General features: G+C 48.5%; 8 protein-coding genes across 8 annotated transcripts; 3 read left to right on the top strand and 5 right to left on the bottom strand.

Annotated features, from left to right (window-relative positions):
* Nucleotides 1-687: 687 nt before the first annotated feature.
* Nucleotides 688-1,983, bottom strand: CDV56_109526 (mitogen-activated protein kinase; the record flags this gene model as incomplete). Its single annotated transcript, XM_026763145.1, has 5 exons — nucleotides 688-716; nucleotides 775-1,122; nucleotides 1,182-1,563; nucleotides 1,624-1,819; nucleotides 1,877-1,983. 5 exons carry the CDS (start codon nucleotides 1,981-1,983, stop codon nucleotides 688-690), a joined length of 1,062 nt encoding a protein of 353 aa, XP_026618039.1.
* Nucleotides 1,984-5,001: 3,018 nt separating this feature from the next.
* Nucleotides 5,002-7,907, bottom strand: SEC24 (COPII subunit SEC24; the record flags this gene model as incomplete). The annotated part of the gene is made up of 3 exons (XM_026763115.1): nucleotides 5,002-5,577; nucleotides 5,659-7,305; nucleotides 7,371-7,907. 3 exons carry the CDS (start codon nucleotides 7,905-7,907, stop codon nucleotides 5,002-5,004), a joined length of 2,760 nt encoding a protein of 919 aa, XP_026618038.1.
* Nucleotides 7,908-9,610: 1,703 nt separating this feature from the next.
* On the top strand, nucleotides 9,611-11,817 carry CDV56_109476 (kinesin family protein; the record flags this gene model as incomplete). Its single annotated transcript, XM_026763095.1, has 3 exons — nucleotides 9,611-9,881; nucleotides 9,939-10,348; nucleotides 10,408-11,817. The coding sequence occupies 3 exons, from the start codon at nucleotides 9,611-9,613 to the stop codon at nucleotides 11,815-11,817; spliced, it is 2,091 nt and encodes a 696-aa protein (XP_026618037.1).
* Nucleotides 11,818-12,732: 915 nt separating this feature from the next.
* AIM24 (AIM24 family protein) lies at nucleotides 12,733-14,322 on the bottom strand (the record flags this gene model as incomplete). The annotated part of the gene is made up of 7 exons (XM_026763081.1): nucleotides 12,733-13,056; nucleotides 13,113-13,332; nucleotides 13,388-13,506; nucleotides 13,557-13,727; nucleotides 13,781-13,852; nucleotides 13,924-14,054; nucleotides 14,121-14,322. 7 exons carry the CDS (start codon nucleotides 14,320-14,322, stop codon nucleotides 12,733-12,735), a joined length of 1,239 nt encoding a protein of 412 aa, XP_026618036.1.
* Nucleotides 14,323-15,246: 924 nt separating this feature from the next.
* Nucleotides 15,247-17,781, top strand: atm1 (ATP-binding cassette Fe/S cluster precursor transporter ATM1; the record flags this gene model as incomplete). Its single annotated transcript, XM_026763058.1, has 7 exons — nucleotides 15,247-15,606; nucleotides 15,669-15,728; nucleotides 15,785-15,899; nucleotides 15,957-16,225; nucleotides 16,281-17,327; nucleotides 17,391-17,607; nucleotides 17,672-17,781. 7 exons carry the CDS (start codon nucleotides 15,247-15,249, stop codon nucleotides 17,779-17,781), a joined length of 2,178 nt encoding a protein of 725 aa, XP_026618035.1.
* Nucleotides 17,782-19,514: 1,733 nt separating this feature from the next.
* On the top strand, nucleotides 19,515-19,848 carry CDV56_109427 (uncharacterized protein; the record flags this gene model as incomplete). The annotated part of the gene is made up of 2 exons (XM_026763046.1): nucleotides 19,515-19,542; nucleotides 19,646-19,848. The coding sequence occupies 2 exons, from the start codon at nucleotides 19,515-19,517 to the stop codon at nucleotides 19,846-19,848; spliced, it is 231 nt and encodes a 76-aa protein (XP_026618034.1).
* A 922-nt stretch (nucleotides 19,849-20,770) lies between these two features.
* CDV56_109396 (VAC14 family protein) lies at nucleotides 20,771-24,082 on the bottom strand (the record flags this gene model as incomplete). Its single annotated transcript, XM_026763015.1, has 10 exons — nucleotides 20,771-21,212; nucleotides 21,264-21,423; nucleotides 21,479-21,558; nucleotides 21,613-21,731; nucleotides 21,787-21,891; nucleotides 21,946-22,748; nucleotides 22,803-23,484; nucleotides 23,556-23,726; nucleotides 23,785-23,947; nucleotides 24,015-24,082. 10 exons carry the CDS (start codon nucleotides 24,080-24,082, stop codon nucleotides 20,771-20,773), a joined length of 2,793 nt encoding a protein of 930 aa, XP_026618033.1.
* A 605-nt stretch (nucleotides 24,083-24,687) lies between these two features.
* On the bottom strand, nucleotides 24,688-27,313 carry CDV56_109376 (DNA-dependent ATPase RAD54; the record flags this gene model as incomplete). Its single annotated transcript, XM_026762995.1, has 3 exons — nucleotides 24,688-26,234; nucleotides 26,282-26,405; nucleotides 26,600-27,313. 3 exons carry the CDS (start codon nucleotides 27,311-27,313, stop codon nucleotides 24,688-24,690), a joined length of 2,385 nt encoding a protein of 794 aa, XP_026618032.1.
* Nucleotides 27,314-27,613: the final 300 nt, after the last annotated feature.

Raw genomic sequence — 27,613 nt, 5'->3', positions numbered from 1 at the left:
CGTCAATTACTTATCCTTGCAGCTAAGGAGGCATGGCAAGCTATAGATACTACTATTCTTCAAAAGCTATCAAGGACCATGCCTAACCGGGTGAAGGCAGTTATCGAGGCAGATGGTTGGTATACGAAATATTAGAATGGAATCAATCTCCTTCCTAATTAGGTTTAGCTAATAGTAGGCGGTAAGGTAAGGTGGTCGAATACTTTTTGCATCCCACTGTAAGATCAGACTGAACGGAAAGACGGCATTGCCCATCTGGATGGAATTTCGACCAACAAACCCGACGCAAGATACAAGAAATTTGGTATTTACGTTCTAGATTGACAGACAACTAGCTGAACGCCAACATGGAAATTTGCTCACAACAACAAAAGCATACGGCCGGCGTTGTCTCCTATTCAGTAAAACAGAAGGACCAAGGCGGAATTGGGTATTATGGAAAGACCTTCAACGATGCGACAAGTCGTGGAAGTAGAATGATGTTGTGAGTCGAGATACGTGAAATGCGTGAGCATTGTCGCCTAAGCCTTCTTACTATGTGATCATGACAATATGTGCAGGAGCTTAACACATTCCTGTATCAGCGAGTGAGAATGGTTGACTTTCATCCTGCCTTCAAGGTCTGTTGGATAGTTGCAATTAGGCCGGATACAGTCTGAGAGTACTGTGCGAGACACTACTGTCTCTCTACCGCATGATTTCCTCGTAGATCAGGGCTGCGGATCATTTATTAGCGGTCTTTACTTAAGGCAAATGGATAAACAGACAACTGACCTTTTAATTGCTCCTTGCTGAGAGCATCCTTGTTCTTGTCAAAATCAAAGAAGCCCTCCGGGATAGGGGGAGCCGTGGGCTCATCGTCGGGATCATGGTACGGCTCCAGATAAGGATGGCGTAGAGCATCTTCGACCGTGATACGTTTCGCGGGGTTGAAAGCCAAGAGTTTTTCCAAAAGATCCAATGCTAATTCATTGCTCTTGGGAAATAGTGCCTTGAAGGGGATTTTCTTCTTAAAGGGAAGAGAGCGGATGTACTCTCGTGCCCGACGCGATTTTATGCCATAGTAGTCTTCCATGGTCGGTGTTCCGAGAACGTCCAGAATGAGGGTCAATTGGTGATGGTCTGCTCAGTCAGTGTTGGAACGCTTCAATGTGAAAAACTTGAAAAGAACAGCGACTTACAGTCTTTCCCAGGGAACAGGGGCTTCCCGCTCAGCATCTCGGCCAAGATGCAGCCAACACTCCAGACGTCAATGGCTTTGGTATACTCCTTGAATGTCAGCATAATCTCCGGCGCACGGTACCACCGAGTCGCAACGTATTCTGTCATGAAACCTGAGTTGTCATCGGTCGAGGCGGCCGACCGAGCCAAGCCAAAGTCGCAGACTTTCAGGTCGCAGTTGGCGTTGAGTAGCAAATTCGATGGCTTCAAGTCACGGTGAAGCACGTTAGCTGAGTGCATGGCTTTGAGTGCACGGAGCGTTTGGTAGATGAAGTATTGGCAGTGGTCATCAGAGAGATCCTGGGTACGGATGACTCGATGCATATCGGTTTCCATCAACTCCTGTCCAAGTGATCAGTCTTTCGATGTCTGGACGTGAGTATGTGCGATTGAAGAATGTACCTGAATCAGGTAAACCTCATTGAAGCTCTCATAGTTGCGAGGTCTCTGGATATCCAAGATCGAAATGATGTTCTCGTGGTTAAAGTAGCGCAGCAACTTCATTTCACGCAAAGTCCGCAAGCAGAACATGGAGTGATCGAAGGGGGTAATCTTCTTAATGGCGACTTTCTGACCAGAGGGTTTGTGGATCGCCGAGCTGGAACAAGTCAGCATTGAAGCCTGATTGTTGCTATTGAGAATAGATATCACTCACCAAACGACACCGTAAGCACCCTCTCCGATGACATCTTGAATTTCGTATTGCTCAGAGACGTTGAAGGAGATCTTTCTTGACCCTCCTTGAGGAGGCTGCTGCACCATGGTTGCTGACTTCCAGAATCAAAGAAGGTTAGTCAAGAGCTCTTGGATTATCAAAGCGGATCATGCTCAAGGTCACCACCACACAGTCCATCATTGTTAAAATTGCTCAAGAACCTCAGAACAGAAATCGGCACAGTTCTGCTTGAGGTCTATCAAGTACTGTTTGGCATGCAACCAGACGACCCCCCCAGTGGCTCGGAAACAGATAGTGAAAGTCAGCGCTTACATTCGTCTAAACTTTAATGATCGTAGCTTTAGATGATAATTCTTGACTTAATCGTAGCCAATTCTCAAAGCCTCGGTTGCGCTCGAATTGCCAAAAGTTGCTTGTAATCTGTCGAAGGCTAGAAGCGGGGTACAATCCGTGTTAGGATGAATGAGGATACAGCAGCGAAGTAATATGAATTCGAAAAGGTGGATCAAACAAGTACGTTGGCTTCCCGAGGGTATAAGGAGTCGAATTCAAGCGATCCGGTTCACGACTTTGAGATGTAGCCACAAAGCGCTTCGGATGAATGGGTCGAGGTTCTAGTCGACGTCAAGTCAGTCTTTGAGTCTTTGAGAGATGAAATAAGCTTCAATAACGGAGCTGTCAGAGACTTTCTCAAGAAGATTGAGATCAAGAAGTCTGAACACGATCAAAATTCCATACCGAAACTCAAGCTTTAGCTTCTGTGAGTTCCAAGAGTCGATACTCCACGAGTAACTGATAATGGCTATCTGTTGTTCCCCTGAATGAACTTAGCTGCTATCCTCGTTTGCGGCTCCGACTGCCAGCTTTGAGTTTATCGGATAGCTTGCAGCAGAACAATAATAGTGTATATGTCGTTAAGACTGGCAGTAGGACAAACGGCGGACCACGGAAAACAGAGGAGGAGAAGGAAGGTCGATTATGGTGATGCGGAGGGGCTGGAGAAAGCAATAATAACAGGGACCGGAACGGCCAAAGTGGGGTGGGGCAGCTTTTGGTCAAGAACAAGCAAAGGAACAGAAGAAAATAACACTTACCGAGAGATTTCCGAAGAGAAAGTCGAGTATGTGTCACGAATGCATAGATGGAAGCAGTAGATAGTAGGTAGATGGAGGAGGGATGTCGAGAGTTGTTTACAGGAGCCCAATATTGTCGCTGATGATCGGCAGTAGTATGATAGTAGTAGTGACTTATCGATATGGAGATTCAATTCCACAGTTGGCAGACCGATTATATTGATAGTTACCTTTAATCCTTCAAGAAGTCAACAACAGCTTGTTGAAGTATGATATGAGAAGGGGCTGAATAGAAACTTTTCACTTATTGTTGATTATCCTTCTTATTATTGTTGTTGCCAATGGGAAAGCAACCAGAGTTTATGGGGGTGAAGAGTAAGACAGGCACACGAGAAGTCTGGGTGTTGGTCGGAACGGAACCTTGGATCACACAGAGAGGGGCCGCTGTGGATGTATAGATATAGAATTATGTTTTCCTACGAGGATGATCATTGAGGATTCGCCTTCGTCGAGAGAATACGAGCCGCTGGGACTTTCAATCTGTTGTTGATATTGAGAGAGAGCCTTTGCAGCAGAAAATAAGGTGATGAAGCTGAATACGGGGACAGGACGGTGAACTCATCAAGAACTGTTTATTCGTCATACAATTAAAGAGGCTATATTTGTCTATCTCGAGTGGTAGCAAATAGCAATTCTGTACTACTCTTGTGTCTATTACTGACTACTATCGCGCGAGACACAGGACTTGCGACGAAGAAGCCTTGACTTGAGGTCTTCCTTTTACGAATAGAGAAGAGAAGCGCCTTTTGATTTGTAACGACAAAAGGAAACGAGGTGTCACTTCTCAGCCTGTCATTGATAGAACATTCAAACACTCAGACTTCAATCATCGTGTCAACCAACGTCAACAAACACGTTACTCAAAGGTAGCAGTTACAAAAACGAAGGATAGGAGGAGTAGAACAGTGAGGCAGGTTACTGGCCACGATCCACTTGCGATGTATCAGAATCCCGTCTCGATCAACTACGTCTCAACCAGTGTTTCAATCCAACCATCGCAATGACACTAGCCTCCTTCAAACAAACTAACAAGTAGGTAGATGGCTAACCAACACGAAGCCCAAACATTTAGCCGCCACAGCGCCAAAGTCGCATCTCGTACGGATGGACACCACACGATGGTCCCACCACACGCGGAGTACTCCGTACAGGCCGTTCCTTTCAGTTTCTTAATAGCAGCTTACACCCACCATCTTCTTCCCACCGGATGTTGGCCAGACGAGGAGGCTGTACGATGACAGGTCAGACTCTGAACTTGACGCTACTGTCGAGTATGGTCGTCACAATCACCAGATGATGGATAGGTGTCTACCAGTCAACTCTGCTCACTGCCCAGTGTTGGCAATGCTAAGCTGTGACCAAAAGTCTACCGTGCATAAGCGGCCACACAGAGTCACAGACGCCAGGACCAATGCAGGTGGTGTGCGATGAGACACAAGCCCCGGTGATGAGCACCAAAGGACTGCAGCATTAGGGGCATATCTATGTTCCAGCGAACCTACCTACTTACGGATTACACACCCATAGAGATTCAACCACTAGTAAATTAGGTCACATGCTCAGTTGCTAAAGGCAAAAGATGACTAGACAGGAAGAGGGAAAGCAAGGATAGAGAAGACATGGTCTACTAGATCTGATTTCTGTATGGACATATGGTAATTTGTAGGAAAGGAAGTTGTTCTCATCGCACCAAAAGTGACCCTCAGATTGCGTATTGAAATAATGGTACAGCAAAGAGACCAAGAATCTAGTCCAAATGATAAGTCAAGGCTCCGGTGCCGCTCGATTGAAAATAAAATGACATGGCCACTGGAATTGTTGATGTATTTGCCATAAAAATTATCAGACTTTGTAAAGATTATCATTACTGAACAACCTGTAGGCGTGTTCAAGCGCGTCAGTCTGGATGACCTTGAACAGCGACTGTGTCGAAGTGGAATGGGGAAGACCTCAAAAGAAATTGGGGCTTTCTCAAACCTTTTCTCGCAGAGATCCCATCCATTGCGCCAGGCTGACGCTCTGGTCGGCCCTGTCTTCCACGAGCATCGTCTGGGCCCACAAACGAAGACCTGGCTCTCCATCTTCCTTGACCACATACAGGTGAGGCACCACGATGCTGCCAACACCCTTTGACCGGTGGTCCCGGCTTTTCTCAATGACCGCCCGCACTCGTTGATTGAAGTCGTTGTCAAGCTCCGGGAGGTTCTGCTTACCCACCCGAAGTTGCGACTTGTCAGGCAGACCGAAGACATCAAGGACGAGCTGAGGCACTGCGTCACGCCCGACCCAAAGGAACTGTGTCTGTCCGTCATCAATCAGGTAAAGACCATATGGTACGATGCGTTCCGAGGACAGGTTGATTGGAGGAGGGAGAACGATCTCGCCCGTCTGCTCATCTGGCAATCCTGCATTGTCAGGCATGTCATGTAGGGAATACATCTTCGGATAGATGTATTGAATGAGAAGAGGGAGAGGGAGCGTTGACAGCAAGCACAGCGCTGCAGATCGCATATCAGTGGGTATTTGTGCGGATTTGCGAAGACCGAGCTATGAAACAATGTCAGCCGGCACGTTCACCCAGGATGTGACAGGTTGGTCCAGAGAACAAGAGGGAGGTGAAAAACTCACGTTCTTGATCATCGCCAGGAAAAGAACAGGAAGACCTCTCAAGTTGGCAGGGAATTGTAGGCCGCCTCCGCTCACGCTTCCACCAGCAAGCTCCTTCCGATATGTCGACAGAAGTTCCACAGCCTTGGCTTGTAAGGCTTCACGGGCAGGTTCCAGTCCACTTCCAAGAACCCGCTCGACAGCTTTGTGGCTGAAGTAAGTCGCAATGGCTTGTTGGTCTGCCGATGCGAATACATCGGCAAGGTTCTGCGTTGTGGGAAGAGCGAGGGTCAACACTCGAATCCTTCTCTCCCCATTGCATGTAGTGTGGAGGACAGCAGTCTGCAAGCAAACAACAGGCTTGGTGACGGTCTCATCAATAGCAACCTCAACAACGTACGCTTGGTCACGAGGGAATGCGGGAAAGGCGCACAAGTCGGAGCTGCGGTTGAAGAAGTTGCCGTAGAAGGTATTCATACGCAAACCAGTTGTAGCACGGACACGGAGGACGGCTTCAAGCCCAATCTCTGAAGACAAGTAATCGGAGAATTCACGAGCGAATTTGATCGCGTCCTCTCCCCGTGCTGCATTCCATCCGGGATAGAAGTATGTTTGTCCACCAGTATATCTCGGCAGGTTGCTGAGGGATGCCACATCCTGGTATTGGGAAGAGAACAGGAACATGTCCACCGAGACCTGTGCCTTAGAGCACTCGACAGCGAAGCTCTTGTAGAAGCTGTTCGCCGTCTGTAGAAGACTGCTCTCTTTACTCGTGCCGAGGACTTTCTTATCCTCTCTCATAGTCAGGGAGCCATGTCCAACGTTGGGCAAGGACGAGCTCAACACGGTTATCTTTCCTCCTACCGGAGCAATCAACTTGTACCCAGCCCGCAGAGCCGATCCCATGGCACAACCATTATTCTGGGTGGTTTGGAACATTTCCTGTAATTTGTCGAGGAAGGTCTCAATGTTCTCGCGGCATTCACTCAGAGTCACCAGGAGGTCGCCCGGAATAGGGAGGAAAGGCTCATCCAGATCGCTGATAACAAGCATTCTTGGATCAGAGTTCTCCGAACCGTCTCTGGGAATGCTGAAGTAATGAAGGCTAGAGTCGACCGCGATGAAACCCAGCCGAGTCCGACGGTCGGCATTGGGGATCCTGTCGAGGCTTTCCTTGATACACCTTGCGCTAGTCGCCAGAAGACCATTTGTAACGGACGCATAACTCACGTCGATCAGGAAAAGATAAACGAGCGGCTGAGGAGGACGAACCATGTACTCTTGGGGAGCAACGAATTCGACTACCGCGTGGTTGAGATCAGGTCGCAGGGAGCGGTCCGCAGGCTTCTGCAGGGCAGCATCCCAATCGAACGCCTGGGGCACATCATTTGTCAGGTTGCACATATTGCAGCGCCAGCGATGGCCATGGTCCAGAAAGGTCACAAATGGGTTGATGTAGGACCGACAGCGTCGACAGCGCGAGATGACCTGGTCTGGAATGACAGGAATCGGGTCTTCCGCATCATGTAGAGCGGCATACGGCTGAATGACAAGGGCAAAGGGCAACTTAGATTTTTTGAGGAGAGAGTGCGTTGTCGGCACGGCATTCAAGGTCGATCGGACATATTTTGGAGGGCAATTCGCTGTAGGAGATGGGTAAACGCTGGTCTAGAAAAACGAGGTTGTCAGCAATTTCACTTCCTGGGTTGGGTTGGATCATGCAAGTGACGTACACCTGGCGGGAGGACGATCGGTGGGGGAGGATAATCAAGCTCTGCGACATTGAAAGGTTGAGTGAGAAGGTCCGTAGGATAGAGCTGGTTGAGGGGAACGGGGCGCGGAGCCGGGGGGGCCACGGCGGCCTGGGGAGGCTGCGGTGGCATGAGATGTGGATCGGTCACACCCATCGCTCCGAATTGCTGGGTCATCTGTGCGATTCCCGAAGTAGCAGGGGCAGTATACCCCGGCGCTGCGGTATTCATCTGACTTGGGTCCGCGCCATATACAGGTTGTTGATATCCCGCAGCCTGCGGCTGAGGGGGATATGCCCCGTAGCTGCCACCAGCGGGTAGCTGTCCCCCAAGAGCAGCATTGGCACCAGATCCAAATTCAAAGGCTTCTCCGGCATATGCTCGCTTCTTCTTGCCACCTGCATGACCTTGGGGAGGAGCTCCCGCGGCCATGCCCGCTTGTTGCTGAGTGGGAGACCCGTAACCGGCAGGTTGACCGTACCCTTCCTGGGGAGGATAGCCCCCTTGTGGTGATGCCATGAAGGACGATGCGTGACTTTCTTGTGTATGAGTATTATTACGTTGTTCAATTCGCGCGAATTCCGAGGCACGTCGGCTAAGTGATTTTCAATGGTCGCGCAACTTATCACAGCTTCACTATCTTACTAGTCAGCACTCGTCTCGAACGAGGGGCGGGGAGTTGATCAAAGAATCGGGGCAATCTGCGTACCAACAAGCAGGGACACGCTTCAGACAAACATGAAATAGGAATCCAAGGTATCATAGGCAGATGCCGCACACGAATGCAGTCGACGTGTTTTGGCAGAGTTTGGAATAGCTGGAGGTAGATAATGGAGGTTCCTTCGAAATGGATGGTGTACGGTGGCCTTTGCGGCTGCTGTTCCCCTTGAACCAATCAGGCCCCGCAAGTCTAACCGAAGTTCACAATCAACTAATACACTCCAGCTCCCCCAGTGATTCACAAACACCTGCTTCAGATATAATTGTCGGGTGGGATGCTCTTGGTTCGAGAGCTGAAGTAGCAGAAATATTTATAATTCTATTATACCTCGGAAATCTGTCCGACATCGCTGGGTTGTTGACATAACCAATGAGTGTCCGGGGTACTAGCGATGATCTCATAGGGAGAACATTGCTAGGGAATATCTCAGGAAGTAATGGAACGTGGATGAAGCTGGCATCGCGGCAGGTAAAAGAGGCACCTAAAGAACAGAAATCGCATTCAAGCATGGTGGTATTCATGTAGGTATTTGGTTCCCATAGGTCTCAACTTTCATTACAGTGTATGTGCTTGATGCTTGCACGCATGGGGATTATATATTCTTCCACCAGGACTGATTTCACGGCCATACTTGAGAGGTTCAAGATTTCACCATCAATTGCTGATGCAGCGCTGTGTCGTAGCGCTTACACAAAGGCCAAATGAGATATGACCAAGCAGCTGCTCAGTCCTGTATGAAGGTTAGGAGACAGAGGTATGCCTGGATTCTCCAGTAAGATCTATAAGCAATAGGTAATCGTTAAGTGTGCTAATGTTTGCTTCAGATTGAATCAAAGACCACTTGTAAAAGACATAATAATATCCTGATTCAACAATTAGATACTAATTGACCATCTAACTGCAAATCAAACTGACATGGATGTTCCCCCATATTAGCTCTCACACTTGGTACAGTGTAGAAATGCGTGCGAGGTTGCCGTGCCAACAGCGCCTAAGCGCTAAGCATCGCACCAAGTGAACACATCCCTGCCTATCTCCCAAGGGCACAGCCGAGTAAGTAACCTCTTTGACAGCAACTCAATTCAAAGCTGCTTGTTGTGTCTATATTTGCAGTGAAGCAAGCGTACTTCGCTAAGAGTATTTTGCTAAGCACTCGTCTCTTTCTCGTTCTAATTGTGGTTCATTGGCTTTTGTTTGTGGTTTATGCCTCTGATTTATCGAGTGCAACGTATCCTTCACCTTGCTCCCGGCTTGAGTTCTATTCTACCTACCTCGATTGTGCATCCGTTCGCAGAGTGATTCGAGCGCCTCATTGCTATGCGAAACCTAAGAACCCTGGAGGTCACATCTGTTTTATTCTGAATTGGATGAACAAACACGGTCGAACTATTAACTCAGATCTCGATCAACAGAATAATACCTGTCATACGGCACTTTCAATCGCGCGGGAACCACATCTTCGGACGAGAAGGCTCGATAGAACAATCACCTAACAGATAATATGAGTGTTCGGGTTGTGGCCCGTGTTAGGCCACTTCTGAAAGCGGAGCGTGAGCAAGATGTCATTCTTCGCACTGGCACTTCAAATCATATTTTACCGCCAAAGGGCGACCAAAAGAGCTCCCGGGGTAATTCGACGGTTGCAAAACTGAGGGACCGGGATACGATTGTCAGAATCCCCAATCCCAAGAACGAAAATGAGGAATATTCTTTTCAGTTTAATGCCGTTTATGATGAAGATGCCTCACAACAAGAGCTTTATGATGCAGAGGGTTCGTTATGAATTTCCCTGATTCGACGGCCATGGTATACTGACGTTATTCCTTCAGTTGCTCCCACGGTCAAGCACCTCTTCAACGGCTTCGATGTCACGATATTTGCATATGGGGTCACCGGAACGGGGAAAACGCATACTATGCGAGGCGGTAAAAGCCTAGCTGAGAGAGGTGTTATTCCGCGTCTTCTGAGTAGCATATACAGACGCAGCCGGAAGATTGAGAAGGACAGCGAAGGAGAAACAACTGTCAAAGTTGCCTTGAGCTACTATGAGATCTACAATGACAAAGTCTTCGATCTGTTCGAACCCCCAGAGAAGAGGACACTAGCAGGGCTGCCTCTTCGGGACAATGGCGGGAAGACTGTAGTCGTAGGCTTGACGGAAAAACCGTGCACCAGCCTGAAAGAATTCGAGAGCCTGTACGACCATGCAAATATCAACAGATCCACATCTGCGACAAAGGTCAATAGACATGGCTTCGAAAATTTGGATGCGTGAGGCGAGGCTAACTTTGTTTTTAGTTAAATGCCCATTCGTCCCGATCGCACGCCATTCTCTGTGTGAAAGTGACCATCAGCTCCGGTGACAAGGTTCGCACCAGCACTGCATCTGCTATTGATCTTGCTGGGTCAGAGGATAACCGCCGGACGGACAACGACAAGGAACGCATGGTTGAATCGGCCAGTATCAACAAAAGTCTTTTCGTTCTCGCGCAATGCGTAGAAGCAATCAGCAAGAAACATCAACGAATTCCATATCGAGAGTCGAAAATGACGAGGATATTGTCTTTGGGCCAGAACAATGGCTTTACCGTCATGATCCTCAATCTCGCGCCAATCAAGTCTTACCACTTAGATACCCTCAGCTCCCTAAATTTCGCAAACCGCACCAAGAAGATCGAAGTTCGCGAAGTGGAAAATGAGCCTATGTTTAAAGGACCACCGAGAGTCGTGGCACGAGCCTCAGCAACAAATGCTCAGCGGCAGCCTCTTCGGCCATTGACGGCCTCTGTTAATGTCAAATTGACTGTACCAACTAACAAAGATACATTGAAACCTGGTGACAGCAAGCCGGTGAAAGCATTCCACGTGTACTCGGACAAGTCTCATTCTAGGAATTCGGCGCAATTCAAAAAAGCTGATGGGCCGAAGAGGTCTTCATTGAGCTCTGATCTCCCCGAAGCACACCCGATCCGAACATCGAAGACTACTCGGATCGCGCAAACATCCCTGCCGAGCAAGCGGCAGGAAGACATCTCCACATCAATGATTGAGGAAATGGTCGAAAAGAAGGTCGAGGAGATCCTTGCCGCGAGGGCTGTTAGTGAGCAATCGAAGCAGAGTCAAGTTCGCGAGATGAACGAACAACTGCAGAAACGTCTGGAAATACTGGAGCAGCGGATCGAAGGCACAGAGGACGCCAGAGCCGAAGGACTTTCGTACCTACTCATGGGCAAGCAGCATCAGGCGCGAGGGGAAGACTTTTCGGCTCTGAAAATGTATCAGCTGGCGCTCCCTTTCTTTCCAAAGAACGAGAAACTCGCTACCAAGATTGCCACTCTGAAAGAGCGCACCCACAGCAGGCAGCGCGAGCAGCAGATCACCGAGCTCACTGGCCCTGCGACCTCAGCGCAAAAAGCCGGACTCGGAAGCATCTTGTCGATCAAGAAACAGCCAGCACGGGCAGGCACAAAGCGTCAAGCTGCCGAATCTGACGAAAATTACGAAGAGCCGGAAGAGAGCCTAGAACATTACAGTGATGACGATCTTTTTGAAAGCTGCCAGCCAAGGCGCTCAAAGCGTACCAGAACCCAAAGTCCAAGTAAAGAGATCCCAGATGTTGACGGGGAATCAGTTTTACCCGGCACACTTCGCTATCCTTTACGACCAAGGCGAGGACAGCTGCCAAATGAGGTTATCTGTTCCGGCTGATTCTTGTGGCCTACTCTCAGGAGGATTAGAGAACGGTATTTATCGTCTGATAAACCCTCATTCGCCAAATATCTTCCACAGCATCCGCATCAAAGTGTGGCAGAGGGTTGCAAAAAGCCACCCTTAGCCATGAATTGATCATGGACTCAAGGGCTCGATTGCAGGCCAGGCTCTGGTCCTTGATGAAGCGCGGAATACGATGGAGGGTGGTGCCTCCGCACGGAGGATCCTTTCCGCAGCTTTGGAATACAGATATGAGGCACCTGCCTCGCTTAGTCGAGACGTCAAAGCATATCAGCAATCCGCGTCATATATGAAATAATATGCATCAAACATACTCTTTCTGTGTAATACCCTGATCAAACATCCACTTGTGGGCAAGCAGGTTGTTGACAACTCATGGTACAATAATTACGAGGCAAAGGAATAGCAATCAAAGCTTCAAGCCATGAGTACGCAACTAGCCAGGGTAGCATGGCTATAGGTGGCGGTATCTTAGTTGTTAGAATGTCAATATCGAGGGTTGTGTGATAACCTATCGAATGGGTTGCATGCCATTTCCCTACTAAAGCTGGAGCTTGCGAATTATAAGGGATCTAAAGACAATAGAAAAATGAAAAGGACCTTGGACTCGAACGGGCTCGGAACACTACCTACATACCTTTGCACGATCAATTAGGCCAATCCTTGTTGCATTCTGTTCTGGGACTGCTGATCCTTTTGACTTGAGAATGATCCGCTCGAGCAGGCATATGGCACAATAGCAAAATGGCTCAAAAGCCCTCCATTCAAAGGGAGAGAAAGCTCGTGAGGATCGACGAAGATAAAGTATCTTATTCTATAGTACAATGAACCAGGAAAATGGAAGATCCCTAAGTGAGTCGCTGTTGGATTTATGCATTTAAAAACTGCATCTTAGTTCTTCCGATCAATCTTTTCAATGATGACTTTCCCCTCCTTTGTGAGCGTCGCGATACTCTGGCTTATCCCTTTCATCTCATTTTCTAGATCCTCGATTGTCCGCGACGGCCCAGGACCTGCATTGACAGCCTCCTCAGCGACGTTTTTAAATTCCTCTCCAGCTACCCGTGGTTGTTCAATAGATTTTGTAGGGTCGAAGGTCAATCCTCTTGGCGTATCCGCAATCTCGTTGATTTCACGGGCAGACATGATATCATTGATACGGGGTCCACGGGTTTGCAAGAGGATCTTTGTAGGGCCGTCGAATTGGAGGAAAAGCTGATCACATGTACGGTTAGTTCATGGTGCGAAGACGATTGCAGGTGGGCTCATACTCTGTCTCCCCAGATGGTCATTCGCGACCATGTGCGAAGCTTGTGCAGTATTCTCATTGTTGTCTTCCATGTGTTTGAGTCTGACATGTCCCGAATGAACTTGGAGTTCTGGAAGAAATTCGGCAGGCTCTTGAGCCCTGGAACCTGGAAGTTCAGTGTTGTCGATTTGAAACGGTATGGGCGTGGTGGGTTGGAGGTCATGGTGTATGCTACCACATTACTACTATATGTTAGAGGTACATGCACCGACGTCAAAAGAGGAGAGACAGGCATACCTGGGATGTACAATGTACTGTTCTCCAGCCTTCAACTCGACCGAGTATAATTGACCCGTGCCAACCAGGGCCAGTAGCCCTCGCCCGGTCACCTCTGAGCTACCCCAGTGAGCCAAGCTCTGCTCAAGTTAGCGCAGTCTTCCCGTATAGGTATATCGGGTTAGCGGACCAGGTTTGTGTTGATCGTTGGCCGGACAGTGAGAGAGCGACCGGTCCAGGCAAGCAATGCTCGTCGTTGAGCAATCATCCAATCCACGGAGCCATCGAGGCGGACAACCGTGAAAGAGGTGACGGGGGATCGAACGGAGACCAACGCCGTTACTGGACTCGCCGACGATACCTAGCCGATTTCAGTAATGACTCGCTCGCGCATGGTGTCTTATAGGCTCAGACCTTCTGGTAGAGAAATGGTATGCCGACGGCGGCTCTTCGGAAAGGCTCAAGAACGCTTAATGTCGAAACCACCTGCAAATCAAGCCGAGAGCAGTCAGCAGGGGGACCTCAGCGAAGCGTGGAAACTATCGTCTTCTCCATACATTGTCTGCTTTCCCACTTAATCCCACCAGTGTCCCCCGTCGAGTGTAAAGATTCTGTGAGGCGGAAAGCGAAACTGAGAGCAAAGAGTAGGGTGCGCCAATGACATCGAATCGCGCATCTGTTTCAAACACTGTTGGCGAGGGTGTCTGCGCTCAAGACGCTGGGAAACGGCGCTATCATCTCTGTAAGAACATACCTGCTGATTCTGCTAAGCTTGGTGTGTCGACAATGGCGAGCTGATCCCTATTAACTGCGCCTGGTCGCTCTGAAGGCGCCGCGCGGATCTGGACGCATCTTGTCTGCCACCGGGGAAGCGATGCAACATCCTGTCGCACCCGCGGAAGGCCGGCTCGGATGGAGGATAGAGTCCGAACACCTCCTCTTAAGGGTTGACGCATCCTTGCACCTGCAGCAAATTTTCAGGATGTACTGCAGAAAAGCGAGGGTCACTCTATGGGCCCGGCCGTGAGTGACGCTCCTCGATTGCCCGGATTTCAAGATTCCCAATTGGGTAAAGCGTTTGGCTGAAACTCAACACCGCCTTGGAGATTGCTCTTCTACGGAGTACGGAGTATGAGCGTAAAACCAATATCGCAGGGGATTCTTTAAGTAGATATCTACAAGCTTGATGATACACTGAGCAGCTGTCAATTGCTTCTGCCAACGAATTAAGTGATAGGAGATACTGCTGTGTGCTCAAAATGTGAAACCATCTCCTCTAATGCCGTCCTGTGATGTCACATACATCATGACATGCGTGCAAAACAGATCCCTGCTGCGTGATAAACCTGCACTCACCTTCTTATTTCCATTATGGATTTGAGATCCTACGGCGGAAAATAGATGTTTATCCTTCTCTTATCAGCAGATTTCAACTCAATCAAGCAGAGTGATCACAAGCATTTTATGAAATCGAAAACACAGTGCGGAGAAATTGCGCTGTCTGTACAGAGTATTACCAGCGTTCATGTGTAATTACCGGAAGAAAGCAAATTGGCGATTGCGACAGAGCAATGCATCTTGATGCTATCTCGGCCATTACGTGCTTTTCAATGGCGTCAAGATCTCCTTCTCTTTGTTATCATTTCCCTTGATTCCCCCAAAAGTTGTTGATTTAGATCTAGCAAAGTAGCATCTCATGCGGAGAGGGTAACTGAATTCGGGAATACCTCACGAGCAACCGCAGATTGTCCCCGCCGAGCTCAACCTCCGAACCCGGCGGTTTGCATGGCCAGCCAGCGATTTACACCCAAGAACACACGTCTATGATGATCTCTCGACAATACATCGAAGTGAAGATCGTCGTCAGATAGGATCTACTCATGCTGCCCAGAGCAGCTCGATCACCATGCCTGCGTCTCCCCAGGCGCTTTGCCCGCGGTGGTCTCGCAGTTCCGCGCACAGCGCCGTGGGCCACCGCGTGCTACGGGATACAATTTAAAGCATTTACCTCAGCCAACGGGCCGTCGAGGAAGGAGGTACCTAAAGATCCTGCATCGAAACTGAAGACCACGAAGCCCATATCTACCCCGGCATCCGCCAGTGCGAACACACCGAAAGATTCACGAAATGCGACGACCACGAAGAAAGACCTCCTCAGCGAGACGACGGTTGCGAACAAGGAACAAAGGAAGGCAGACTGGGCTATCATCAAGGAAATGGCCAAGTATCTCTGGCCAAAGGTAAGGCCTCGTGAGGCCTTCATGTTCTGGAAATACATTGGTATTGATTTTGTATAATGCAGGATGACTGGGGGACCAAGCTTCGTGTCGGAACTGCGCTGTCATTGCTGGTTGGAGCAAAGGTAAGAGGTTATTGAAGAACAAAATGATCAAGTGACGGCTCACAAAGGGTGCTTAGATCTTGAACGTGGAAGTCCCCTTCTATTTCAAAAACATCGTTGATTCGATGAATATCGACTTTGCGACTGTCGGCGGAACAGCATACACTGTGGCCGGTTCAATGATTATTGCTTGTAAGCGATAGCTGCTTGGCGGGTAACTACAATAATGTCTAACAAAACGCTTCTTAGATGGAGCTACCCGAATCGGGGCTACCCTATTTCAAGAGCTTCGCAACGCTGTCTTCGCAAGCGTGGCTCAGAAAGCCATTCGCAGGGTTGCGCGGAATGTCTTTGAGCATCTGCTGCGGTTGGATCTCAACTTTCATCTCAGCCGCCAGACTGGGGGATTAACAAGGGCAATTGATCGTGGAACGAAAGGTATCAGCTTCTTGCTGACGTCCATGGTTTTCCATGTGGTACCTACCGCTCTGGAAATCTCACTCGTTTGCGGTATCCTGGTAAGTCGCAGAAATTGATCATAGTCAGAACCACCCGGCGACTAAGAAGTGCTAGACATACCAATACGGATTCCAATTTGCTGCGATCACAGCAGCAACGATGGTCGCATACACTGCCTTCACAATCACAACTACTGCCTGGCGAACCAAATTTCGGAAGCAGGCTAATGCGGCTGATAACCGTGGAGCGACGGTGGCTGTCGATTCTCTGATCAACTACGAAGCTGTCAAGTACTTCAATAATGAAAAGTATCAGGTGGCGCGCTACGATAAGGCGCTCAAGGCTTATGAGGATGCCTCCATCAAAGTGACGACGTCTCTTGCTTTTCTGAATTCCGGCCAAAATATGATTTTCTCGAGCGCGCTGGCCGCAATGATGTATCTTGCCGCTAACGGAGTCGCCAACGGAAACTTGACGGTTGGCGACTTGGTTATGGTCAATCAGCTCGTCTTTCAGCTTTCAGTGCCACTTAATTTCCTCGGATCAGTGTATCGTGAACTTCGTCAGTCTTTGTTAGATATGGAGACGCTGTTCAACCTGCAAAAGGTCAACGTCAACATCGAGGAGAAGCCTGACGCCAAACCGCTCCAGCTCCACAAAGGAGGCGAGATCAGGTTTGAAAACGTTACCTTCGGCTATCACCCCGACCGTGCTATCCTCAAGAACGCTAGCTTTACAATTCCTGCAGGACAGAAGTTTGCTATTGTGGGCCCAAGTGGATGCGGCAAGTCCACTATCCTCAGACTCCTATTTCGATTCTATGATGTCCAGGAGGGCCGAATCTTGATTGATGATCAAGATGTGCGTGATGTATCTCTTGAGAGCTTGCGCAAAGCGATTGGAGTCGTGCCGCAGGATACGCCATTGTTTAATGACACCATTGCCCATAATATCCGTTATGGAAGAATTGATGCAACCGATGAGGAAGTGCACAAGGCTGCGCAACGAGCACACATTGATGAATTGATCCAGAAATTGCCCGAAGGGTATCAGACTGCGGTGGGAGAAAGAGGTATGATGATCTCCGGGGGTGAGAAGCAACGATTAGCCATCTCTCGCCTGATTCTGAAGGATCCGGAGCTATTGTTCTTTGACGAAGCGGTATGATATGCGTGGACCCAAGCTTGGTTCTGAATAATGAAATAGTTGACTGAAAGAATACAGACCTCCGCCCTCGACACGTACACGGAACAGGCACTGTTGCAAAACATCAACAGCATTCTGAAAGAGAAGAAGCGCACCAGTGTGTTCGTGGCGCACCGACTGCGAACTATCTATGACAGCGACCAGATCCTCGTTCTCAAGGATGGACGTGTGGCAGAAACGGGATCCCACCGTGAATTGTTGGATCTCAACGGCATCTATGCCGAGCTGTGGAATGGTGAGTATTCTCCACAAGAATATGAGGCAACGGATTAAACTGGAGCTAACAATGGATTGTGCAGCCCAAGAAATGTCTCTGGCACAAGATCTCGAGTTTGAACGGGAGGCTGAGCGTGACGATGTGGAGCCGAAGGAGAGGGATATGGCGCCCGGGCCAAAAGCGCAACAATAATAAAATAGCTTTCTGACCTTCATTATTCTTGTTGATCGGGTCAACCAATGTACATAGATAATTCTGGATTGATATGACTGTATCTACAGCGTATACGGAGTATGATTGTTTAAATTAGACGAGGGTATAAAACTGTTGATCGAGCTTGCCTTTTCTCCGAACAAACAGTGTATTAGAACATCATGTGAAAGACAATGCAACCAACCCTATTGCGGACGAGCTTCATCAAGACTGAGATCTTGAAAAAAAATTCGCTAGAGTGATTTTGCCACTATTCAAATTGTACAGAGCCAGTGTCTTAGATTTTAAGAAAGACACTACTAGGGCGCTGAAGCAGCGAGGTCCTTCTCATATCCCAGCCAACGTGGGGATCGAGTATGTAATCCAGAGAATACGGAGGACTGGACACCGTCACTGCCACTGGTACTCCGTAGCAAACTAGCAATCCTTGCCTGGGTACTATTAATGTTGACTGGCTCATAACTACTACTAAGGAATGTTATCAGAAGACGTTTGTCAGTCTAATGTACGAGATAGATGAATTCTCGTCATCTCGCTATCTTTTCATCCGTGCTCGCCACATGGTTTTTAAACCACCATCGCACTTATGCCCGCTCGGTTCTTTTTCCCTGGTGGTTTCATACTTTCATTGCACCATCTGGGTCCATCGCACCAAAGAGAATGCCAGAAATCAGCCAGACGGGCCGAGAAGTTGGCCTGGAAGAACATGGGAAGCGCCTTGGGGCCTTAGGCCTGGGACTACGCTCAAAAGGGGAAAGCGGTCGGAGGAGGTGGAAGTGGGAGACCCCTGGCTAGTCCTAGAATGGACTAGCCTCGCGTCATTTCCCCCCTCGAGCCACGTATTTTTGTTAATTGTTCCACGACAAACTCCGCACTAGAAATACTATTCAGTATTTACTAGGCTCATGATGGTTTAGACACTCAGGTACAGCGCTCTGTTCTTCGTAGTAAATAGTACGGTAGATACTACTAGTACTACTCTTGACTAGTGTCTACTATCTATCGAGTACCTACGGAGTATCTACTCCTCTCTCCTCTTCCTTCACAACTCCCCTTTCCCTCTGCTTCCATCTTATCGCATGTCATTCATTCTCTTCTGTCTTTCCACGGAGTATTACCATCTAGACTACAGTATTACTCCCCCCCTTTCATTTTTCCTTCATTGCCAATAGTTGATTTGCTCGATCAGAAAACATACTTCATCGTGGTTAGCGTGCACACAACCACCAATTGTATTGTTTCCCACATTCTTTGCAGATGCCATACTCAACCAGCCATCGCTCTTTTTTGACACTAGACTATTGAGCCCACTATCATTCATATATCCTTACTATCACGTTGGCCCTACGACTAATTAGATACCTACCGTCCTACCGGGCTGTCTATCTCGACAATTCGACATACTTTGTTGAAAGAGACTTTTCGCGCCACGAAATCAGTTTAGTCTTTCTTCCCCCGGGTTGTTCTCGCCGTTTTCCCCTCTTTTCCTCATCTTACTTTCTCTCAACCTTCCCCTGAGAGGTACTGTCTTCACTTCTCAATTGACTTCAACCTCTTAAGTTTTATATATAAATCTACCTCTCCATATTTATACGTTTACCTTGCAAACGACACTATCACAACCGTGGGTCCGCCTTGTATTCGAGTACCGCATAAATATCCGGTTGTTTGTGATCGATAACGACTCAAAGTCGAGTCCCTCTTAAGACACAATGGGTTTCATCGAGAAGTTGCAAGCAAGTAAGTTCTGCTCGAATCCTCGTTGCTATCGAATAGCATTTTCATATCACTCTGAACATAAGCCCGAATTCACTTGATGTGTTTTCTAACATCCTATCCTCAGAGATCGAGCTCTACAGACTAGAGCAGCGCTACGCCCGTCGCAAGCACCGCAGCACATTCTCCGGTGTCCAATACGTTGACGGCGAATATGTCTACTCCAACGGCTCGAACTCGCCAACAGGAACCGTCTCCAAGCATTCCACAGGCAGTTACTGGAAGGCCCCGACCTGGGGTGGTTCCGGTTCCGAGTCGCGATGGCGGTGACGAACCAATCTGACAGCCTGACGCCTCTTTTTTCTCTTCTTTTTCTCTTCTCCTCATTTGCCCTTGTATATTCTCAGCATTATGTTTGTGCGGAGGATATGATGACGTTTCCGATCACATTTGAATGCTTTGCTTTTTCCCTATCCGGACAAAGGAAGCGAGCGGGAAAAAAACATTTTATGATCCCTATTCGATTTTCTCGCGTTCTTCTATGGGGACAGGCGGCCCGCCCCGAAGCGACATAGAAGACATGCGCCCTTACTTTCCTCCCAACGTGATCTGTGATCATTTTAGATCCAAGTCAATGGACTTGGCCGCCCTTGTTGAATGACCTGACTTTATACCGATTTACCACTTTGCCTACCTCGCTGTCAACCATATACATATCTTCGCACGATCTTCTTTCCTTCTCTTGGAGATTTGATTTGGGGGAACGTGACACTTCCACGCTCTACTCTTTCCTCGACATTTACATTTTTTGGGCGTTTTGCCCTCCCTTTTTGCTTTATTATACGTGAGTGCGAACTTAGCGAGTCGTCGCAATGACTTATACGGAATGGATTTTCCCCCGTGGCGAGCGCTGGACAACTGTGCATAGGATTTATACTCGAATATTATGAGTCAATCACTACTAGAGCTTTGAACAAACCTAGTTGCTGTTCCACAAGCACTGCAATTAAAAGACATGTACACTGTAGTAATGCGGTCTGTATGGAAATCACTGTGGGTATAGATATAGTCTGGCTCTCGAACCACGCCACCTGAGTCGACGAAATTCCATGTAACAGGCACTGGGGTATGCATGAAAGGAAGCGGCGGGCAGGTGGAAACATCCGAAGCGCAAATGGCATCATCATGTTGTAGCCCTTCGAAAAGATCAACGGCACACAGCCTGATTATGCGCAGACAAGTCTGGTTTCTCTCAACGCTTGGACTTTCTGCTCCCGATACCTAGACGACCGAGATTAGGAAGCCCCGATTTATGCCTCTGCGTACCACTAAGGAGCGAGCCACGGCTCGGTGTGCCAGAGTCTCCGGTGCTGTTGCGCCCACCCGAGCCACCCATGTCCGGTCCGCTGCCTCGAGGCGTGTCCGGCAGCGCGCGCTCCTTGCCCCGGGCTTGGTCGGCTGTTGCAGCGGCGGACAGGGCGGCCGTAAGGGAGGGGTTGCGTAGTCCTGCGGTGCTGCCGTCCTGGTCGAACTGCCGTTGTGAGGCACGTTGCGAACGGCGGGCTTTCTCCTGGACGGACTTGAACTTGTCGAGGAGTTCGACCCACCGGATGGTGTTTTCCTCGCGGCTTTTCAGTCGACTGCCAGTGGCGCGTTCGTAGCCCGATGATGATGAGGATGACACCATTGTTGTACTGCTTCATTGTCAGCTCAGCTTCCTTGCACTAGGTGAGGGTTTTCCTTACAGTCGAGGGCCAGTATGCAGGAGGCCAATATTGCTGACGCTGTTGAGACGATTCTTCAACGCAGCAAATGCACTGCTTTGAGGGAGTAGCATGAGAACGCCGTAGAGACACTTGTACAGATACGGATATCTTTCTGGTTCGAGAAGCTGGAGACGAAGATCTGCTGTGCCTTAGTCTCAAAATTCGAGGATCATGTAGGTAGGAAGGGGGCTAACAGGTAAAAACAGGCGACTCCAAGAGCTGAACCAGTTTATCAATTTGTATCAACATATTCACAGTCATCTCAAGCTCAGCACTTGTTTTTACGTTAGTCACCATCAGAGATGGGGGAAAGGACCGGTTCACGTACAAGACTTGAAGAAGGTTATAAGCCTGCTCATAAGCCTGTGCAAGCAGACAGAGGGAGAATGTAGAAACAGCATTATGGCACCATGACCGGAACAGAGCCACAAAGAACATCTGACCCTCCTTTTGAGATAAATCAGTAACTGTTTGCAGCTGTCGGCTCAAGAGGTCCTCTTACCTTGGAGTCAAGATTCCTTAGCCTCTTTCTGAGATCTGATAGCTCAGGTGCAGTGATCAGGTTATTATTCAGATTCTGTACCATGATACTTGCAAATTCGATGTCCTAAACAACAGAAAAGTCAACACCTGGAAACACTGCATACCCGGGGAAACTAACTTCTTCTTTCTCGAGGCAGTCTGCTAGAGTCCGATAGATGCGCTCTGGGCTTAAATTCATGCAGAGTTGTCGAATGATCAGGTTGCCTCGGACTTCCAACAGATGTCTGTCGGTAGAGAAGAGCTGAAGCAAATTGACCATGAAAGATGTAAAGTAGCTATCATCGCTGTTTCTCGAGATTTGTGAAAGAAGCTGAAGGTCCTTTGTGACAACAGCTTCCGCAGGGTCCGACAGCGTCTTCAGAAGTGCAGGGAATGTCCCATCGTTGAATGCCACCACTTTCCTCGGCGCCTTCCGATGCAACATAATCAACCAAGATAGGGCGGCCACCCTTGTGGCTTCATTCTCATTCAGGAACTGCAAAGTCAGCGAGTTGACGGCAGCGGCATAATCCAGATCCGCAGGAGGAATGGGTGTAGATATCACACTACTACGAGGTGTCTGCTCATTGGAAGGTTCTTGTTGAGAGGCTTGCTTTTTCGATTCACTCATGGACGTTTCGACAGAGCGACGACCACTTGGTGTCGATGCTCTTCTCTCCACAAGCTCCTTGCTTGCCGTGGATATTGGCCTGGAAGGGGGACCCTGTCGTGTTTCCTCGGTGGTATCCTCAGACAAGGAAACGATGTACTCAAGCAATGATGTGTTGACACGGTTTGCGGCCTGCCGCACCTGGTCCGAGCCACTAGACATTGCTGGGAGAACCTGTGTCAAGAGACGTGGAACGAAAGGGAGGATGTCTTCTGGGCTAATCTCGAAGAAGCTATCAATCCAGCGTAATGCAGTTAACTGCATCTCCTCATCTGTCTCAGTATTAGTATGCGGCTATGGCATAATGCACCACTCAGTTTGCTTACTGAAAGAGGTATCGACAAACCCCACAAGGATGTCCAAAATCTTGGGATAGTCAATGTGGACATCTTGCCCTGGGATCCAGTCTCCATCAACCTGCAAGTCATTTTCCTCAAGTTCTGATTCAGGCTCGGAGTCCTCGACAGCATTATCACTCCGTTCAGCGTCCACAGCCACTGTGTGATCAGTAGTAGTGCTGACACTATCACTCGCGGCTGACTGTCTGTTGTCGCTCCCTTGCTCTTTCCGACTCTCTTCTATGCCTTTCTTGAGGCGTGCAATCCTCTTGATTTCAGACAGAAACCTGTCGAGAAGAGTCTGAGTGGTGACATTGACGTCTCTGTTCGGGTCACCAAGGAACTCAATTAATCCTCCCAAAAATTCGGGCAGATATGACACAAGCTCCAGGTCGGGAATGGTGTCCAGCAAGGTCAACCATGACACCAAGAAAGTGCGTGTGGATGCACTGATGACATGTATCCGTTCCTTAAGCAAGGGTATGAACTTAGCCAACGAAAACGCAGTCGGAAGCTCGACCTCTTCCAGCGCATCAGGGTCTGTCGTATGCTTCTCTGATAATTGCAAAACTGATATGTAGGAGGCAGCAGATTCCGAAACAATGTCCTTGACAAGTCGATCGAGAAGCTCCGCACCGTTTTTGACAGAAAGCTCGGAATCTGAAGCTAACTGAAGTTGATCTTAGTCCATGACAGCTGTACAACACAAAGAAACAGAGAAAATAGCTATGGACGACTTACTTTGCTCAGAGCGTCAAATATGTCATTGAAAAAAAGTAGAACCTCCCCCTTTGCGACTTTCGCAATGTTGTACATGCTTTCGCACGCGTAGTATCGGACTCTGGCATCTTGGTCGGAAAAGCAAGCAAGAACAGGTGGTACGATCTCTTTTAGATATGGTGCAACGCCCTCCTGGTCCAGTCCAGTCTCAGCATCAACGATATCAATGCAACCTATCCAGCAGACTCACGGATCCAAGCGCTATTGAAGCGGCAGCTAACCCGATCAAACCACCATTTCTCGCATGAGGCTGATGTACGGCGTAGGCGTAGTCATGGCAGAGCTGATCGACAATCTTATGAATCTCTTCATGATCTCCTTTGAAAACGGCATTGCGAACGACTTTCTCGAGCCTGAATATGATCTAATCAGTATTCTGTCGGTTGAAGACTTCCCCGGACCAGAATCGTTCAACCGTACTCTAGAGCTCCCTGTTTTCTGCGATCATAGAGCTTGTCGTTCAGCAGGCGCTGAATCGAATGATCCATAGCTCAGATAAACATAGGTTTTGATGAGTTCTCGACTCTGGAGTTTCTGTTAAATAGTGCTCATGGTGGAGGGACGATTTCTGGCTAGACTTGGCGGTGAATCGGTGACTCGAGCTCAACGATCTGTAGCTATGAAAGAACCATCAATCCCAGGCTGCAAGCTCTGCACGATCAGAACCAAATCGGGCTGCCGTACTGCTAAGTCAGCTGCTTAAGCCCGTCTGGCCGTTGCGATAGCAATGTGGGGAGCACTCACAGCGTAGATGCGTTGGCAGCGTTGATGGGGGTATGTTAGTGGACGCGAAGTGACGTAGTTGTCAGCCATCAACGACAACGGGCCTTAGCGCTGAACATAAATACTCGAGTCAGTGACAGGCTACCTTGACGTACAAACTCTCACGCGCGACTTATATATGCATCTGGGGGAAAAATGTATTCAAATCTATCTCTATGTCCTATCAATTCAGGTGTACTAAGTTAGGTTGAGTACCTAATCGCTCTAACCGCGAGGATCGTAACACAACATCAAGATGACCATCAAAACTCCAAAGACTAACATAAAAGTTGTAAGTGCTCCAAGGGAGAATTAGCATGAGAACAGAGCCTTAATGACTAATATATTGGAAGACGGCTGACACATCTTTTTCACCAGTTTCCTGGCGTATCAGTAGATCTTGGATCTTACTGAGCTGGCCCTTCTCACCATCATTCACAAAATGATTCCAGGAACTGGTGTCACCGTACAACATGGCTGGAGCCTTGATGTACTGCGTTCCATCCGGTCTGCATCGCTTGCATTTGAATGTGTCATGAGTGTCACTTCGCGTTTCTGGCTTGAACTGGAATAGTTCACGGAGGGACTCCAACGAGAAATGTCGCTCAACGTCTTCAGCCGAATCCACAACGCATGACGAGAGTGATTGCTTATGGGATTGACGTTGGAAGATCTTTTCCTCGATCGACCCAGTTGCAATGAAACGATAAACAAAACAATCTTTCTTTTGTCCATCACGCCAAACTCGAGCCAAGGCCTGCTGGTCTGCAGCGGGATTCCAATCTGGATCGAACAACACAAGGCGGTTTGCGCCGATCAGGTTCAATCCGCAGCCGCCAGCCTTGCTGCTTAGAAGGAACACGAATTCCTCACCATCTGGATTGTTGAATTTGTCGACGAGCTTTTGCCGTTTGTTGATGTTCATAGTACCGTCCAGCCTCAACGAGCCATAGCCTCTCGATCGGCAGAGTTTCTCGAACAGGTCGAGAGTTTGGGTATAATTGCTGATGAGGACAATCTTGTCATTGGTATCCTGACGGATACGAGCCAGCATACGATCAAGAACCATCATCTTTCCTGAGTACCAAGATTTGATATCTCTGTCTCGCCCTCTAGCTTCAGGTGGAACATAGTCCTCGGGGAATGTATGTTCGCAACCTGGAAGGTCTTTAGAGAGATCAAGTAAATCCGGATGGTTACATAGCTTTTTCAATAGTCCAATGGCCTTGAGTGGTTGACTTCCTTTTCCCCGAAGTAAGCTCTTGATCTCGGGGCTCTGAATGAAATGGTTGTAGAGATCCAGCTGGAATTGGGAGAGGTTGCAGAAGACAACATGCTCGTATTTGACCGGCAGATACTTCGACAAAATGTCGTTCGTCCGGCGAATGATGAATTTGTTCACAATACCGGACAGCTCTGCCAAGCGCTCGTCGCCCTTCTTCCGATCTTCCTCTGTGCCTGCGGCATCTCGTCCTTTTAGAATAGGTATTTCGAATCTCTTTCGAAACTCGTTTTGCGAGCCCAGCAAATTTGGGTTGGCAAAGTGAAGTAAAGCGAAATACTCTGAGAGATCATTCTGAATGGGGGTACCAGACAGAATGACTCGGCGAGTCACATTCAGACTGTTCAGAGCAGTCCAGGTTAAACTGTCTTTGTTCTTAAGTCGATGGCCTTCATCGCACAAAAGAAGCCCGATTGGGCTGTCTTTTAATGCATCAACATACATTCGAAGCGTTTCGTAAGAAACTATGAGAACAGGCCTGACTACGGCCCGCCCGGATGCGATTGCCCATTGCTTTATTTGGGAGGTGAGCTCCGCCTTTGAGGCTTTGCCGTCTATCGCAAACGGCGTTATGGCATCTTTGCCCAGCCATTTCACTACCTGTATTAATAGAAAGGACTGATGCAAAGGTGTTGTGGCTTACCAAGTTCGTTGGCCCAATTTCCAACCAGACTGGAAGGACAAGCAATAATACATTTTTGAATTGTCGTCTTTCCTGCTTCCGGTGATTGCTTAAGAAGTGTCCACATCAGGGAAATGCATTGAAGCTGTCAATGTTAGGCTTGATCAATATCTTGAAAGAAAGTGCGCCATACAGTCTTTCCCAATCCCATACCATCAGCCATGATACAACCGTTCGCATTTTTATCTATCATACCGGTTGTACAACGATAAAGAAACTTGCGGAGAAGACGGGTCAGTTCCTGGGAATTTTGTCGGTGCGGATGTAGAGAGTCATTACCTTTACACCTTCCACTTGATGCGGCCTTAGAACTTTCGCCAGTCTGGGATCTATGACCACTGGAACCTTAGGACGAGATTCAACCTTCTTCTTCAGCCCGAGTATATCTGCTAGGCTCTTGTGCATCAGCGGCTCATCCAGCTTGGCTTTAGTTTCCTCGGTGACCTTGTCTTCGGGCTTCGATTCCGGAGCCTCATCAATATCGTCGACTGTCGGATCATATAGAACTATCGCGAATTCTCCACTGGGATCATGTAGTGGTTTCACGACAAAAGTGGCACCTTGCCTCATTCCCAACGTGGGAGCTGGTCTCGAAGAATTATACGCATCAGACGACTTGTTAATCAAAGGGATCTGAAATCTTTGCTTAAACGTCGTTTCCTTATCCTTGACCTTGAAAACGGGGAATTTATTCGCATCTCTTGTCGCAAGAGCAAGCCGTTCTTCGTTGGTCCAAAGCTTGACGCTGTTGTCCTCTACCTCTCCATCTGCTCCCGCATAGTTGACTCTTCTTCGTTTTCTCGCAGGCTTATCTGAAGTCCGGGTAGGGGTGGCAGAGCCAGGACATTTGAAAGGCTTTGAAAGACGGTCTATCGAGTTGGATGACACACTTCTCTGTAGTGGCTTGGATAACGGGGTGTTTCCACCTTCGATTCCTACAGCTGATCGCGGGCGATACCTATTTCTGTCAATCCAACTTAGTGGGACGTACATAGCCTAGAAGGTACTCACATTGATGGCTTCTCCTATAGAAGAAAATCTTCCCGAGTGGCTGCTTGGGTTACCCTGTCGCTGTCTGTGGTCATCAATCAGGGTTGATCGATACGGTGTTTCTCACTCGACGCGTTGTCCTCAAGACTTGGCGCGTCTCCGCCGTTGACCAAACACCAAAGTACCACGCAATCACGTGCTGATATTGTAGCCGACCCCGCCATTAGCCATGGTAAGATCAATATCCAAGGTAACGATGTAGGTAGCCACTGTTCAAGCTCTCGACATTGAGAATTTGTTCTC

The sequence above is a fragment of the Aspergillus thermomutatus genome (genome assembly GCF_002237265.1).
Source record: "Aspergillus thermomutatus strain HMR AF 39 chromosome Unknown NODE_14, whole genome shotgun sequence".
NCBI classification, from domain to species: domain Eukaryota; kingdom Fungi; phylum Ascomycota; class Eurotiomycetes; order Eurotiales; family Aspergillaceae; genus Aspergillus; species Aspergillus thermomutatus.
The sequence above is the reverse complement of the archived record's forward strand: the minus strand, read 5'-3'. Positions and strand labels throughout refer to the sequence as shown.